Below are 16,328 nucleotides of genomic sequence, written 5' to 3' on the forward strand. Positions count from 1 at the left end.
GGCCTGACAAAGAGGACAGGGCTTTCAGACATGGTGCTACATGAACTTCTGTGTGTTGATTTTTCCTTCCTGGAAATCCAGACCCAGATGCTGGTGCCCACCCCTACTGCCCTCAGAGCATCAGCTCATCCCTGCCAAGAGTCCCTACAGACGGTCCCTCTCCCCCAGGAGGCCCCATAGTTCTGACCCCAGATGAAATCCTGCTCTCATTGGCACGGGGACTATAGCATCGCCCCTCTTTTGGCCTGGTCAGACCAACCAGGAGTAGCAGTATTAGCAGCAAATCAGCTGCCACCACCCTTGTCTTTGTCTCTGGTGAGGGACAACACCTGGGTTCCTGTTGTGTAAATAAAATGGAGCTTAGAGCACCTCACTGTAACTGAGGGAGCTGGGGCCCCTTCCTTGCTCAGTCCCCTGCCAGCTGCCTGACCCCAGCCTAGGTGGAGGGATGTCCCTGCCTCACTTCCCAGACTGCCCTGGGGCCCCAGGTCAAGGGTGTCCGGTGAAGAAAGCACAGCCCAGCACAAGGGATTCTGGGATTCCACGAGGAGAGCCGCCAGTGTGAGGAATCCTGGGATTCTGTGAAATTACCCATGCAATGGATTCTGAAATTCTACGAGAACAGCTGCCCAGTACAAAGGATTCTGAGTCATCTTGGAAGGCAAAGACAACTCGGCGTTTTATCAGGAGCTGACTGAGCTGGGTGTGTGTGTGTGTGTGTCTGTGTGTGTGTGTAGGAAGGATGCAATGAACAAGGAAGAATCCAAGTATGAAACGATCTTCAAAGAGGAAACGTGAACAACTGAGCTAGACCTTGAAGGGGCACAGTACTGAAAGCACAGGAGTGTGGCTGAGTGTGCAGAAGCGTGAAGGCCCAGACAGCCACGTTTCTCTTGGGCTGCTGGATGGGAACGGGGGAGGAGCAGGAGGCCTGGATTTGAGGCCTTTGCAGAACCACGGAGGACTGTTTCCCCATCTGTGAGGGAGAATCTGAACACCAAACTCACCGCACTGTCATGAGGATTAAATAAGTAGCTACTTCTAATCACTGGTTATAAAAACACACTGGTGGTTCTCAACCATGGCTGCCCATTAGAATATTCCAAGGAGCCTTTCCAAAACACCAACATTGGAGCCAGCCTCCATTAGAGTTCTAAAATAACATGTCTGGGGTGGGGTTCTGATAAGGTATTTAAAAAAAAAAATGCCCGAGGAGATTCTAAGTGCAGCCAGGGTTGAGAAACACCGCGCCCAACAAATGGACGGCAGAACCGTCCTCACACCACCAACCGCCACAGCCGCCATGATGGTGCCTCCTCACTGCGTTTATGCACTCTGCTTGGGGCGGCTCCAGGAAACACTGCCAGCTTCCCACTCCTGGGAAGCACCCAACATTTTTATTCCATTTCTCTCCCCAGGTCAGGTTCTGGGTCTGAAGAACACCTGAGGCATCCAGCGTGAGGGCCAAACGTGACCCTTCACCTCTGTGAGGGAACTGTCAGCTTTTCTTTCAGGAAAGCCTCCAAGAAATTCACTCCTCATTTCAACAAACACAAGAGCTCTGTCTGAGCCTAGGGGAAGCAAGCAGGAAACCTGAAAGCACCGCTGGGAGGCTAAAATCCCTTGGGAATAAAGTAGCTGACTCACAGCCCCCCTGGGGGCCCTTGGGGCCCTCGCTCTGGGTCTCCAGGACGTGCTCCCCGGCCTTCAGCCAGATTCCTTGCAGCAATGGCTGGGTCTAGACAAAACAAGACAGCAGTAAAAACAAGGCACTAGGTAATGACTGCCTCTAAGTGCATGTACAACTTGCTTCGGAGGGAGGTAGAGCCATCTGGATAACATGCTGGCTCTAAACAATGTCCCATCCCCAGAGGGGACTGGGGCTGCGATCAAGAAGGCTTTTGTCTCCCCCAGGAGCCTGAGACGCTCACACAAGTGTCAAGGAGATCTGGCAGATGTGACTCCTCTCCAAAGGTATTCTTCAGAAAGCTACCCCGGAATAGGAGAGAAGAGGTGAGGCGAGCATTTTGTGGTCCCAGGAGTCAGCCGGGCACTCTTCTGTGCCAACAGACCCAGGAGTCAGTCAAATATCATGCTGGGAGTAGTCATGGTTCTCTAGGGGAGGGTTAATACTAAACAGAAACCAAGATAGGGTTTCTGGGCTACTGGCCTGAGAGCCATGTGAGCCCTGCCACAGCACCGGGTGTGTGCTGAGAGGGGGGATAGAGGAGGTAAGCCTGGACCTCACTTGAGTCCCTGGGGCTCTCCAGCCCCCTTGGAAGCTCCTCCTCCGGGGACAGGATGGAAGATGCCCGATGGCTGGGTGGCATGCCAGCCTGGCCAAGCCTCCAAATGCTTTATTTGACTGTGTCATCCTGTTGACTTCTGGGTGGGCAAGAATGCCTATAAAAGGACAAACTGGCCCCCACCGACCTCCTAGAGCAGAGTGTGACAAACTTTGGCTGTAAAAGGCCAGATAGTAAATATTTTAGGCTTTGTGGGTCACGCGGTCTCTGTCGCAACGATTCAACTCGGCCGCGGACAGTGTGTAAACAAACAGGTGTGCCTCCGTTCCATGAAACCTTATTTACAAAAATACCTGGGCTGTGCTTTGGTGACCCCCCTTCTAGAAAACCATTCCCTCTCCTAATGCTCAGGGTGGGGGGAAAGAATAAAGAGAGGAAACATGAAAGGAAAAAAAAGAGAGAGAGAACTCTTCCTGTAACTCAGGGAGTCTCACTCACCAGCTTGAATCTCCAGACCAAGAAGCTGAGGTTCAAGCCCTTACAAGCTTTGTTGTGGGTTGGTGGGCATCATAAAGACCCCTCTTTATCCTGAAGCACCCTTATTTAAGGGGCCGTGGGGCTGTTCAGTCCTGCTCCCATAGTCAATAAGGAAGACAGCTCAGAACACAGCTTCAAGTCACCCGGCTTCATCAGGTCAGAGAGGTCCCTGCAGTCTAGCATTTTATGATTTGGAAAAATGACCTTCCTGAACTTGACAGCTGGGCCTTGGATTCAGAAATGAGGGTCACAACCATAGTCTTTGCAGAAGGGTCTAGGAAGTAGGGTTTGGGTTCTCATTTTCTACAGACATGGATGGGGCAGGGCTTGGCCCAGAAATTCCTAAGCTGGGCAGAAATGGCATTTGAGCTGCACTGAGGGTCAGTGTTCTCGGCCCATCCACTCAGCCAGGCATTCCTGTATCACACTGGTCGTCGACTGGGCCCCCAAGCACTCAAGCTATGAACCCCATGAATACCTGTGACCTGTCTCACCAGGCAGACAGGTATGACTATTCATGTCTGGAAAGGGACTGGCTTCTTTCTCTTAAGAACCCCCCACTTTAAATTAAAAAAAAAAAAAGGATTTTATTTATTTAATTTGAGAGAAAGAGTGCACAAGTAGGGGGAGCGGCAGGCAGAGGGGGAGGGAGAAGCAGGCTCCCCAGTAAGCAGAGAGCCCAATGTAGGGCTCAATTCCAGGACTCTGAGATCATGACCTGAGCTGAAGGCAGATGCTTAACCGACTGAGCCACCCAGGCACCCCAAGAACCCCTTTTTAAAAAAATCACAGCATGGGAAAAGAAAAGTTCTGAAATCTCTAGAGACTGGCTCAGGGGAAGAGGCGAAAGGACAATTGCTGCTTCCAACACCCCAGAACACCCTGACTGATTGATTCCAATGTTCTCATTTCTATTAAACTGGGGATGTTCTCCAAAGCCTTCCATATGGAATTCCACCAGTCTTCACAGAGTCTACATTGGATTATCACTTTGATCTTTCCTATCTGAAGAATGCCACTTGTGTCACAATGGAAATGGTTGCTAATGACTCATGATTCCCCCAGATTTTACAGTACATGAACACTCTTTCAGGTGACCGGCCTCCTGCCAGCTTCCTCTCTTCCCCAGTTCCGCTTGAAAGAAGCACACTCTCCTCTTCGTCCTCACTGCCAAGGTGAAGCAAAGCAAGGAAGAAAAAAAGAACAAGGGACAGGAGAAGGTGGCCAGTATGGAGTTACCACCCAGCTTCCCCAGTCTCTTTCTTCCCAGGGCCCCTCCAGCCAGAAACCCTACTCCAAAGCATGGTGGGGGCAGGGGTGGAATTCCCACTATGCTGTGTACCCCATTTGCACTCAGTGGAACGGCATGGCATCTGATCCTCCCTTTAACCACAGCACGGTGAGCATGGCCAAGTCACCGCCAGCGAGAGATGGTGCTGGGCAAGAGAACGCCTAGCTTCCCTCTCTGGCCCAGTGAGTTGGAGAGGGATAGAGTTACCAAGTGGGGTTTGGAACAGATCTATTCACCTCAATCAAGGCAGCTGCCGTCATGTTGAAATGTTGTGGCCGTCAAAAGAGACCGCATGCAACATGCATGAGACATGTCCATAAAGTAATGATGCTATTTTTTTCTCCCTCTCTCAACAAATAGAGCACAAAGCTAGCTTCCTGAATTCTCAAAACCAGCACCTTGCTTCCTGTTTAAGAGAGGAAAAGAAAAATCTGAAGTATGGATGGCAACAGGGCCTACTTTGGGGTAGGTGCCTGGTCTTGGTGACTGCTCTCCTGGGCAGACTCTGGAGATGGGGACCAAGATGACTCAGGGGTCACACTGTACTTTGGACCCAGCTGTATCACCCATACCTTCTATGTCAGACTTGATTCCTTCTATGGCACATCCTTCGACAGCTTCCAAATATCAAAATCCAGCCTCAAAGGACACAGATGTGTGAGCAGGGAGGGTTTTTGAAAGATTTTGCTGAAGGTGATTCCAAAAGAAGGGTGTTGCCGAACGTGAGTCTGACTAAGAGCAACGGCAGTCAAAGTAGTTGGTCTCCTCCGGGAATAATTACGAAGGGCACCACAGTGACTTGGATGTGGAAGTTCGGGTGTGTTTGCATTAGGATAGAAACGAAGAGGGGCGCCTGGGTGGCTCAGTCAGTTAAGGGCTTAAGCGACTGCCTTCGGCACAGGTCAGGATCCCAGGATCCTGGGATCCAGCCCCACAGGGCTCCGTGCCCAGTGGGGAGCCTGCTTCTCCCTGTCCCTCAGCCCCTCCCCCCACCGATCGTGTTCTCTCTCAAATAAATTTTAAAAAAAAGAAAATAAACAAAAAAGAGCCTCCTAACTTGACACTCACCTTGAACAATAAGGCAGGCAGAAATAAAGCAATGGAAATGCACTCGGGTTTCGAGAGGAAAATTCAACCTCCGCTCAGACAATACATGGCTGCTATTTCACCCTGTTCACTTTGATGAAAAAGTGACACTGACTTCCACCATCAAGAGTCAGTAGAACAGACAAATTCCTGGGATAACATGTCGTTTGATCCTAATCTACAACATCTACAAGATCAAAGACAAAAAACCCGGGGGGAGGGAGGAGGGGGCACCAAACCCTTAATATACACCTCCCACCTTCCCACCAATTCAGAAGCCCCCCTCCCCAAACAATCCTCAGTGTCCTAATACAAGCACAGCAAGAAAACAAGCCTTGGGAATTTGAAATCCTGGCACCGTAAGAACAGACAAACATCAAAATAGGGAAAGAAAAAAAGCACTCCTTTTTCAACCAGGTTTTATTTAGAACAAATTTTTTTTTTCCAAAACTGCATTTCAAAGTCAGGCAGTTCCTAGCAAACTGCTGTTAAATATAGGGCATTTATTTGTTCCGAATTAAAAAGAAAAAAATCCTAAGAATTCCGAAAACTCACCAAGTTAACACTGTCTGGGGCTGGAAAAATACCTTCCCCAGACAGTTCTTCTAAGAATGCCCCGTAGGGGGCACTAGAGAGGTGTGATTGGGACTGACTTGGGAATCACAGTCATTTCTGGTAAAAGTTCTTTGATGTGAGGAATGTCCCAGCCTGGTACAGTTGGCAAAAGTTCACTCCGGGGAATTTTGTGTGTGTGTGTGTGTGTGTGTGTGTGTGTGTGTGCGCGCGCGCGCGCGTCTGTCTGTCTGTCCCTTGGGAAAGGGCGGTTGCCGAAGAAGAAGAGAGCTAGTCTGGTATTCCTTGATTCCAGAAAGGAACTGTCCCTCTTAGTTTATTTTCACAAGTTATCTGAGGAATAGACAAATGGCAGCCTTGGAAAAGTTCTGGGTCTTGTTTTTGTTTTGTTTTTTCATTAAAAGGGGGCCCAGCTGATGAAAACAAGTTATGAAATGACCTGTGTTTGTGTAACTGGCTGATTGCGTAAGGCTCAGGCCCTGAAACCGTAATAGTCGGGCAGGCAGGCAGGGCATATATCTGGGAGGTGTTTTCCTAGGAAAGTTAGAAGAGAGAGAAAACAACAACAATAAACAGAAAAGGCCAGGAGGGGGAGGTGTGTGCAACGATTACTGACAAAACAAAATCACCAATGACCAACCTTTGAGATTAAAACTATAACTGGAACAGGAAATATTTTTCATGCTTGGAGTTCCTGCCATATACGAGAAGAGTGGTTTTAACAAAGAGTTATCTGCCCCCCACCCCTTCAAAGCCCCTGGAACTCGTGGCCGTGTGTTAAAATCGAGCTTTATTAAGCTAGAGAGAAGAAAGTTCTGGGTTGAGTGAACAGCAACAAGCTTATCAGGAATATCAGACCCCACAAACAAACAGATGGGGGGGGGGAGTAATATTTACTGGCCCAAGGGAAAACCAGAGAACCTTCTTTTCTTATACAGACCGGTCCATGGAGATGCCACGAAGCTGGACAGCCCAGCACTAAATGCCAGGAAAGCCTCCCCGTAAAGGAAGCTGAGAGAAATAAAGTGATTACAAGTTGTATCTGGTATGTAATAAAGTTACCTTGAGCCCGAGATCGGGTGGGGTCCTAGCGCAGACTTGTGAAATAACAAAGCCTCTCAAGTCGGTCCCAAGGACCACAGAACAGCTTTGCTCCAAGCTGGATAGATGATGGAAAAATCCCCTCCTCCCCCCTCCCCCAGGAGTGGACAGTCTGAGAAACTTGTCCAAAGCCAAATTACATTGCCAATCCCTCTGGTTTGAAAGGCACCTCACTCAAGCTGCCAGGCCAAACAGGCGAATACGCGAGAAGCCCGTGCAGTAGTTCTTACTAATTGCAAAATCCTCATGTGTTACAGCATGCTAGGAATTAGCCCACAGCTGCTTTTTGCTTCGGTAATGAGGCCCCATTACACCCTGCTGGACTGAGTTCTCTTCCTTCTTCCTAGCACTGGTTTCCTGTCTGATTTTCTTCCAAAACAGGGAATTGCCTCCGCTCACATCCTGGGCTCAAAGCCCTAGTGACACAGATTATTCAATCGGGGCACTGATGTCCGGTCTGACTTCCCATTCAGGCCCCAGGGTCTGAGCAAAGCCAGGCGGCAAGATTGTCATATTACAGTGATCACTGCCATGAAAAAATGGCAGCAAAAGGGACAGACGAAATCTCAAAAGATCTCTTTTGGATTCAGGGAGGAGGAGGGGTACGTTTTGGCAGCTTGTTGAATTGGAGGGTAAGGGAATGGGTATAAATGACTCCCACCGGTTGCCTCATGATATTTGGATTCAATTAAATCCACCAACGGGACTGGAAAGCAAACAAAATCAGTTTTTGAACCAGATTTAAAACTCATCACCTTGGTGCTCATTATTAAGGGTGCACTGAATGCACCCTTAATGCACCGACGAGGTTCTCTACAGTGGGTGCTTATGGGGGCACCAGGAGAGACACAGAAAAGCCATTTTGGGGACTCACCAAGGATGGGGAATCCCTTGAAACAAGGTATCCCTCTTCAGATCCCAAAGAGAGCCGTTTTCCATTTTCTTTTCTGGCAGGATCCACCCCTCCTGGGGAAGCCCACCCCAGCCCCTCCTGGCTGGCTGGCTTCTAGAGGCCAAGGCCACTGCCTTACCCGGGCAACTCTTGCTGCAGCCAACTTGGCCAGAGACTCCGCAGATTCTGACCGAGATGGGCTTCAGGTTGTAGTGGCCTTGTTTGTTAAGCCAGCTTCCTCTGAAGCCTGGGGGTTGGGGGGTGGCTGCTGCACAGGACAGACACCCTACCAGCACCTTTCTGGTATTTATAGACACAGATCGCATGCACAATCCTTCCAGTGCAAACCAGTCCGGCTGCTTTAGAAACAAGTTGTTTTTCCGCTTCCAGAACCACCCATGAACCTAAGGTCCCTTTCCGCTTCCAGAACCACCCAGGAACCTAAGGTCCCTTCCCCCCCCCAGCCCCCCACTTCTCTCTGCAGGCGTCCTTGTCCCAGGTACCCCTCCCCAGACCCTCAAGGGCCCCTTCTGGTGGCAGTACAAGCTCCTTCTCTAACAGGAGATGGATGGGCGCAGGGCACAAAGGCGCAGGCCCCAAGCCTATCAAGGCTGACCTCCTCCTTCCTGACCTTCGCACCCTATTCCCAGAGCGACAACCCTCGCCCTCATTCTGGATTACTTGAAGGAGCCCAACCATGTTTCCGAATCCCTAACCTCTTTCAGAAATTACGACTGATGGAGAGCAGGGGAAGACAGAGGGTTCTCTCACAGGAACAGAGTCCTTGGATGTCGGGAGGGGCCGGTGGGTGCAAAGATTTTTTTGCCCACCACGGAGAAGTCAGCGGGGGGAGGAGGGAGGGATATCTGGGAGAGGAGTTAACAGGCTCCTGAGAAGGGAGGCTGCAATTCCAGGAGCTTGTCTGGGTAAGATGTAGTGTGAGGAAAAGGGTTTGACGGCTCTTCAAGCCCACTCCCCGCTCCAAGTTAAAAAAAAAAAAAAAAAAAAGGGGGGGGGGGGAAAAGAAGGATGGGCAGGACAACACGAAAATCCGAAACTTGCAGTGGTGACCCCGAAGGAATTTTCTCGCCAAGCCAAAAATGGTAAAAGAAAGCAAAAGAGGCAGTGGCGACGAGAGGAGGGCAGGGGTCCGCCCGCGCCGCCAGGTGCACCCGGGACCCGCACCTACCTGCTGGCCGCCGCCGCTGGTGTAGGACTCGGCGTGCGCAGGAGAGCCGCTGCTGCCCCGGGACGAGGTGTCAAAGTTCCCGGGATAATCCTGGTACATGATCCGCGGTGGGGGCCCGAGAGGAAACAGGGTGTTTTTCTTCCCCCGCCCTCGCCGCGGCCGCGCACCGACTGCTGCGCGCTCGCTCCCTGCCGGCCGCGCCTCGGGCTCTAGTCTTCGCTCCCGGGCTTCTCCCCGACGGTGGCGGGTGCGGACGGGAGGCGGCGACAGCCCGGGAACCGTGCCTCCCGAGCGCCTCGAGCTGCACTTCTTCCCTGCTCTCCGAGCGCCGCGGGACCCGCGGGCCACCCAGTCCCTCCCTCTAAAAGTCCGCGCGTCCCTGGGTCCCTCCCCTGCGCGCGCCCTCCCGCTCCCGCGCGCAGCCGGAGCCCAGCCGGGACAGCCGGCCCGATCAAAAACTGGAAATTAAAAAAAGAACAAGAGCCTGGCGGATCACGCCTGCCAGGTCTGGGGGGGCCCCCGATTTCAGACAGGGCAAAAAAAAAAAAAAAAAGCAAAGCGAAAAGAAAGGCTGCCCGCCGGGAGAAACTTCTATTTCCTCCTTTTAGAAAAGGAGCTGAGAATAAACTTCCTGTGGCCGACTCGCCGCCGGAGTTTCGGAGCGGCTCGGACACTTGCGGGGAGAAGGTAGCCTGCGCCCGGCCCGCGGGCTTCCAGCTGAGCCGGTGCTGGGACGGACGCGGCCCCGCTGCCCGTGCCGCCGCTGCGGCGCCCGACTGCACCCCTTCCCCGGCGCCCGCTCCCGGACGGGCAGTCTCGCCCGGCCGCGCCTCTCTCCCTCTCTCCCCGGCCCGCCGAGCTCCGCTCACTTGCTCGTCGCTTCGCTCGGAGCCCCTGCGCTCTGCCCGAGATGAGTCACTACAATGGCACGAGTTCAACTCCACACTCTTTATTCTCCAGCCCCTGTACCATGTGGATTCACTCACGTCAACCCCAGACTCCACCTTGCAAGGGAGGAGCGCGCGGGGAGGCGGGGGGAGGAGGAGGAAGAGGCGCGGGAGGAGGCGGGCGCAGCGCTCCCCTCGGTGCCCCGGCTCCCGGCCGCGCTGACGCCAGCCGCACACCCCGCGCGGGGAAGAAAGGCGGTGGCGGGGCAGGAGCGGACGGCCGGTGAGGCTCGGGGGCGCCGAGGCTGCCCTGGCCCTTCCCCACCCCCGTGCACCCCTGAGCCCAGCGCCCTTGGTCTGTTCCATTGGCGCACGTTGCCAAAGATGGTCATTTGCGTTAGAGGACGCGAGTGCGGGTTCCCTCGCTTTCAGGTGACGTGGAGGGAGAGGGATTCCCTCGCCGGCTCCCGAGCGCGCCGCGGCCTCCCCTCCTCCACCGCCCTGGGAAGGGGCGCGGGGCGGGGCCCCCGAGTGCGGCCGCGCGGGTCTCGGCGCCGGGTTTTACAAAATAATCACAGCCTGAAGAGCGAGACGGGCGGTTCAGTGCGGCGCCACCGCGAGGCCGGGAGCCGGGCGCGCAAAGCAGCTCTCAGGGAGGGTGCGGCCAAGCGCGGTCGTCGGCGCCCTCAGCGGCGCCGCCCGGTGCAGCGGGCGCCCTGGGCGCTCAGGGTACCCGCGCCGCCCTGCGGCCGGCCCCTCGCGGGGCGCGGCGCCGCCGGGCGGGGCCGACCTGCCTATTTTTCCCTGCGTGGCTGGCTGCCCACTGCTCCGCCCCCCCCACACCCCGAACACACACACTTTTTTTTCCCCGGCCCTACAATTAATTTGTTAGGAGTAGCCCTGAAGAAGAAATTAACCAGTCAAGACAATCCGGCCTCCCTCTGTACGGGACAATTCGGACGCATCTAATAGTAACCGGGCGTTAGAAGCTAGCTCGACTGTTAAGAATTAAAAAAAAATAAAAGAGCGAGGGAGGGAGGGAGGCCCAGGGAGAGGGTGTGCCCCAACGTTGTCTTCAGCTGTTTTGGAGGGAAGTTCAGGGAGCAAAGAGTCTGAACTCCTGGGTCTTCCCGCCTCGCCTGGTGGGGCGGGGCGAGGTGCGGGTTAAAGAGCACAGACCTCGGAGTACGAACGCCAGGCTGTGCTATTTATGAGCTGTGAGACTTTGGGCGAGTCCCTTAACCATTCTGGGCTTCGGTTTCTTCCTATAAAATGAAGGGGTTGGGAAAGATGACCCTCTAGGGCCCTTGCCAGCTCTAGAACTTCAATTCTTCTGCAGAGACAATCCGGAGGAGCACTGTACTAGGAGTCAAGGAACTTGGGTTCTGGTCCAGACATTGTTTTAGTCTCGGTTTACCCAGCCCTTAAGTGGCGCCATCTGTACCCCCACAGGGTTCTTGTGAAGACTGTGAACACTGTGAAGCGCTGTGCGTTCTTACACGTCACAGATCCGGTCCTCAGTTTCCTTATCTGTAAAGTGGGGGAGTTGCTAGGAAAGAAAAATAGAGCCGGGAACTCAAAGCTTTCCCGGGGCTCTATATAAAGCGCTGGCGTTTCCGGGACGGCTGGCGGCATCTGGCCGCCCCAATGGCCCCAAGATACGGTAATCCCAAACAATACTCGGGGTCATTGTTTACAGCTATAAAACACATTCTGTCCTGAGCTCCATCCCCAAGGACGAGGCTGGCCAGACTCCTCGCACCTCCGCCCGCCGCCCTCCGGGCAGAGTCCCCAACTCCGCGGGCCCTGGAGAGGTGTGCGGCTGGCGGATGTGCACACCGGCCGCGGGCACTGGTGGGGGGGGGTTGTTTTGTTTGTTGTTACTGCCGGTTCATCCCTGAGTCCTGCCTGCCTGCATGTTTACGCGCCTCTCCCAGCAGGACTGAGTAAATGCAGTTCTTTGACGCAAAACCGATCAACCCTTTCCCCAGCGGCAGTGGCAAAACCAGAAAACTGGGGGTGGGGGAGGTGTCGGGGAGAGCGCAGGAAAAGAAATCGTGACACTTTCTCACTCGCCTCTCCGTCCTCTTCTGCGCCACACGCCACCCCCCCGCCAAGCGCCTTAGCGAGATCTTGGGGGGGCTGCAAAGCGAGGCGCGGCCAGGACCCTCCCGGGGGGCAGCCGCGTGCTGAAGCGGCGCGAACAGATGCACTTTTGGTTTTCCTTTGAGCACCGCGGCTGCCCGGCCCTCCCCCACCTCGCGTTCGAAAATCCGGGCGCTTCTGGGTCTCTCCCACACAGTCCTTCCAGTAATGCGGGGGGAAAGGAGGAGGGGGAAAGGGAGCGGGAGCTTCCTCCGCGGCCTCCGCCGTCCCGGGCGCGCCCAGGCCCCGGCCGGCGCCGCCGGGAGCGCGCGGGCGGGCGAGCGCACCCTCGCGCCCTCGCCCGCCCCCGCCCTGCGTGCTCCCGGGCCCTTTCCTTTCTTGTGGGTTCCCGTAAAGCCCAGCAGCACCGAGACGTCTGCAGAGCATCACGGAATCTGTGCTGATGCAAGTCGCTAGCCTCCCTTTGGTGCGCGCGGCCTGCCTCGGAGCGCTTTGATCCCGGTCTTCCCCAGCTCCAGAACTTGGGCTGGCTCCCTCTGGCCGCCCGGAGGCCTGCGTTCCGCGGCCTGCCCTCACCTTTCAGCCCCCGAAGCGCGAGACCCAGAGCTGCGCCCCGGTGCTGCGGAGACGGGCCCTATGGTCCGGTTAGTGCCTCAGCCAAACTGTGGATGCCAAACCGAGAATTCAACCTCCAAGCCCAGTTTATTGCTTCCTTCCTGAGGAATCATTTCTGATCACCCGGTTAGAAAGTGTCCTCTAGCTCCCTAGAATAACACACTACGAAGAATAGAGGCCATCATCCTTCACGGAGCCCTTACCGAGAGTCAGGCACCAGGCCAGTTACTTTAAGGGATTGTCTCATGCAGTCCTCCCAACAAATGTTTAGCATGGGTATGACTCCCTGGTTGCAGATGAAGAAAATGAGATTAAGTAACTTGTCCAGGAGATTTGGTTAGTGGGTTAGTGATCTGGTTGGAAATGCGGCTGGGCCTCTGCAACCTACGGTTCTTCCTCTTACCCAGGACACGGCATGACCTGCCTCCTACTGGCATGTCTGTTTCTCTCTTCCTGGTCTCCAGAAAGCATAGACTTCACTTGGTGCATGACTTTGTCCTACACTTAGCGGTACTCCTTAGTTCTTAGCTGAATAAATAAACAGCCTAGCATCATGGTTCAGCTTAGGGAAAGGTCATGTCGGGTGTGAGAAGCAGAGGAGAGAGAAAAGGGATAGGGAGAAGAGGATTGCTGGGGACTCTCTTCTCACTGTCTCTCTGGGTCCTCCCTGGTGGGCAGTGACCTTTCCATCTCCTCCTTCGTCCCTCCAGCCCAACGTTTGGTCCCTGACTTGAATCCCAGAACGGCTGCCTTCTCTGGGCTGCACTGGCCCACACATTTGAGCACTGGACAGTTCGTGAAACCTTTCACATACATGGCCTCACTTGTCCTCACACGACATCGCTGCCAGGGACGTGACAGCAATGGGGTTGACTGGATTGCCAAAGAGGAGGCCAAGGAACAGAATGGCAAGGCAGCCTACTCAAGATGTCCCAGGCTGTGGGTGTCAGAGCCTGAGCTCCAAGCCATCCCCCTTGACTTTATACCCAGTGCTCTGCCCGTCACCTACACTCCCAGCCTCGACGGGCCAGAAGCAAACTCCATGTCTTAATGATAAATGGTCCTTTATGCATCGTGCCTAAGCAAACCTGCCATCATTTCTCTGTAGTAAGCCATACATTTTGATGATCTTTGAACATTTCTGAAAGCTGGTGTGTCTTATAATCAATGACTATTTAATATGGAAGCATTTGAGTTCGTCCAAAGATCTCTGGATCAGTGAGGAGTCTATCAGGAAACAGACTTGGACCCAGCTGGCTCAAAGGAAGAGGCTTTTATGGAGAATCTCCTCCGGATAGAGATGAGGGCAGGGCTAAGAGAACAAGGGACCTTGGCACCCAGAACCTGGTAACAGCTGGAAACTGTGACCACCCCTAAGATTGAGAAGCGGAGGAAACAATGTTATTAGAGGCTGGTGTGCACTGGTGCCGAGGAAGAGGGCCACCAAGGAGGACAGAGAGAAGCAGCCACCTCCAGAGAATGCTGGAGGGGGTGGCGTTAGGGAGGGAGCCAGACCCCTCTCTCTCATCCCCTCTCCCCATCTCTAGCCAAAGGCAGTCCACTGAGGTCAGCCCCCCAGGACATACAGAAGGGCAAAGAAGGGTGAACAGTGGGTCGGGTGGGTGTGGGGAAGGGGGAGGCACACTCTGCAAAGTGGGGAGTAACGATATGAGGATGCTGTTAAGCCCAGGTGTATCTTCTCATGGGTGGCATTTCAGGATGGGGGCGGGATGCAAGGCCATCAGTGGGTCCCACGCCTCACCCTGAGTGGGGTTGAGCTTCAGAATAGCCTGCACAGCCTTTTCACACTGCACCTCCCCTCCTTTTAAATCTTACAGATACACCGAGCCACGAATCCTAAGGGAATGTGTCCTCTCCCTCAGGTGTGGGGGCAGAAGACAAGTGGGGAACTACGGATGGAAAAGCAAAAGCGATCAGCATCTGGGGGAAAGAGCCCAGTGAAGAAGCGATGCTGGCTCCCTCCCCTGTGGCCTCCTTTAAATTCCAAGGAGGACCCTCCCAGCCTAAGTGAGGTGGTGGCCGTACCTGTGCTCACCACGGTTCCCATTTCGTGTGCAGGGCATGCGCTAATGAGAAGAAATGAAAGGATGTCCAGACACCCTCAGTCTAGAGGCTGGCATAAATAGTAATATTGAAACTGCAGTGTGCTGCATCGGGCTGACCGTCCCACGTTAAAAATTCAAGCCCTACCCTAAGAGGAGGGCACTGTATTCACTGTATTTTTACCGCAATAACACATAAAAGCAAACAGCAAAACCTTTTGTTGCCTTAGCCGACCTGTGGCGTTATACTGAAGTTTGTGCAAGACTTTTCAGAAAGCGTATGGAAAGGAGGCTTTTCTGGCCACCTGCTTATGGCCCCGGAAGACTCTGAGTAGTCAACGCCCCAGAAAGACTGCAGCAGGAGGAGGGTACCTCCCAGTTCATATTTTTTTTAAGCCAGGCCCATTCCAGAGATAAAGCATGCAGTGCTATTATTCAGAAATTATCTTTAGGAGTTAGAACAGAAGCTACTCTTTGTGGGGTCCGCAGAGGAGGAAGAGGAAAACTTCCCTCAGTGCTCATTCCAGGTCTCAGAGCTGAGCAAGGAGAGGCAGCTTAGAGGTTGGGATCCCAGCTGGGAAACAAGAGGTCCAAGCATGACGATGCTGTGGCCGCCTGTGTGACCTGGAGTAAGTCTCTTGACATCTCCAGACTTGTGCTTCCTCATCTGCTGCTCAGAAAGTGGACGGAGCATAGGGTCTGTCTTAGGGCAAAGGGGAGGTAGAGAAGTCCTAAAGGGGGAACGTCTTTCCCTGCCACTCCTCTGTCCAGAATGAGTCTCCTGCCAGGCTGCTTTGAGGTCTGCTCAGGAACATATCTTTCCACCCTCCTGTTCTAAGGACCCAGAAGTCCAGGAGAAAGGGGCTATTTGGCCCCAGCGTGAGCTCCCCTCCATCCCCTGCACTGTGCCATTCCCAGGACAGAGAGCCTCCAGGGAAGTTCCACCCACTTCTAATCTGATCTGATCGGAGCCCAGGACCCTGCCAGGCTGTCACAGCCATCCATTGGCATGCTGGGAAAAGGAGAGCATAAGACAAGCCTGAAGCCTGGATGGGCTCTGCCCTCAAGTGGCTCCCAATCTAGCGAGAAGCAGCAGGAGACACACACACAGCAGTGGGGGCCTCAAGCAGTCACAATGGGGACACCTCTAAAAACCTTTTATAGGGCTTACCTTGCACCAGACAATGTTTTAATTGAGTCATGTATATTAACTCAGTTAATATTCACAGGTACTCTATGAGGTGGTTATAATTATTATTCCCAGTCAACAAACGAGGAAAATAGAAGTCAAGAGAGGTAAACTCACCCAAATTTCCAGAGCAACACAGAAACAGAGCTGGGATTGTGAACATGTGTATCCAGGCCCCAGACTCTTGGTACAGAAGATGTTAATGAATCTTCCCAATCACATGGCACTGGGCCATTACAAACCATCTCTACACACACGGACACGTCACCCACTAGGGTTTTATCCGATCTTCTCAGCGGTCTATGCAGCAGACAGGGCCCACATTACTGGTCCTCTCTTCCAGATAAAGAAACTGAGGTTGAGGTAAGGTAAGTCATGGGCTCAAGGTCACACCAAGCTTGCATGTGGAGCAGGGGGTATCCAGGTCTCCTGACTCCCATGGGTCAGGCTTCCTGCTTTTCTCCTCCACGTACTGGGCCCACAGGGGATATAAGTGGAACCCAGAGAAAAGCCAGAACCAGGAGACCTAGTTACTTGTTCCAGAGCACCTGAG

The 16,328-nt window shown here is 53.7% G+C and overlaps 1 protein-coding gene across 2 annotated transcripts in view; it reads right to left on the bottom strand.

Annotated features, from left to right (window-relative positions):
* The window catches only part of FOSL2 (FOS like 2, AP-1 transcription factor subunit), a 23,822-nt gene extending 14,772 nt beyond the window's left edge, over window positions 1-9,050 (bottom strand). For both annotated transcript variants that reach the window (XM_034659711.1, XM_034659710.1), the window contains exon 1: window positions 8,916-9,050. In XM_034659711.1, coding sequence (XP_034515602.1) covers window positions 8,916-9,014 — 99 coding nt within the window. In that variant the 5' untranslated portion in view covers window positions 9,015-9,050. The remainder of the gene's footprint in view (window positions 1-8,915) is intronic.
* Window positions 9,051-16,328: the final 7,278 nt, after the last annotated feature.

Source organism: Ailuropoda melanoleuca, chromosome 4 (assembly GCF_002007445.2).
Source record: "Ailuropoda melanoleuca isolate Jingjing chromosome 4, ASM200744v2, whole genome shotgun sequence".
In the NCBI taxonomy this organism is placed as follows: domain Eukaryota; kingdom Metazoa; phylum Chordata; class Mammalia; order Carnivora; family Ursidae; genus Ailuropoda; species Ailuropoda melanoleuca.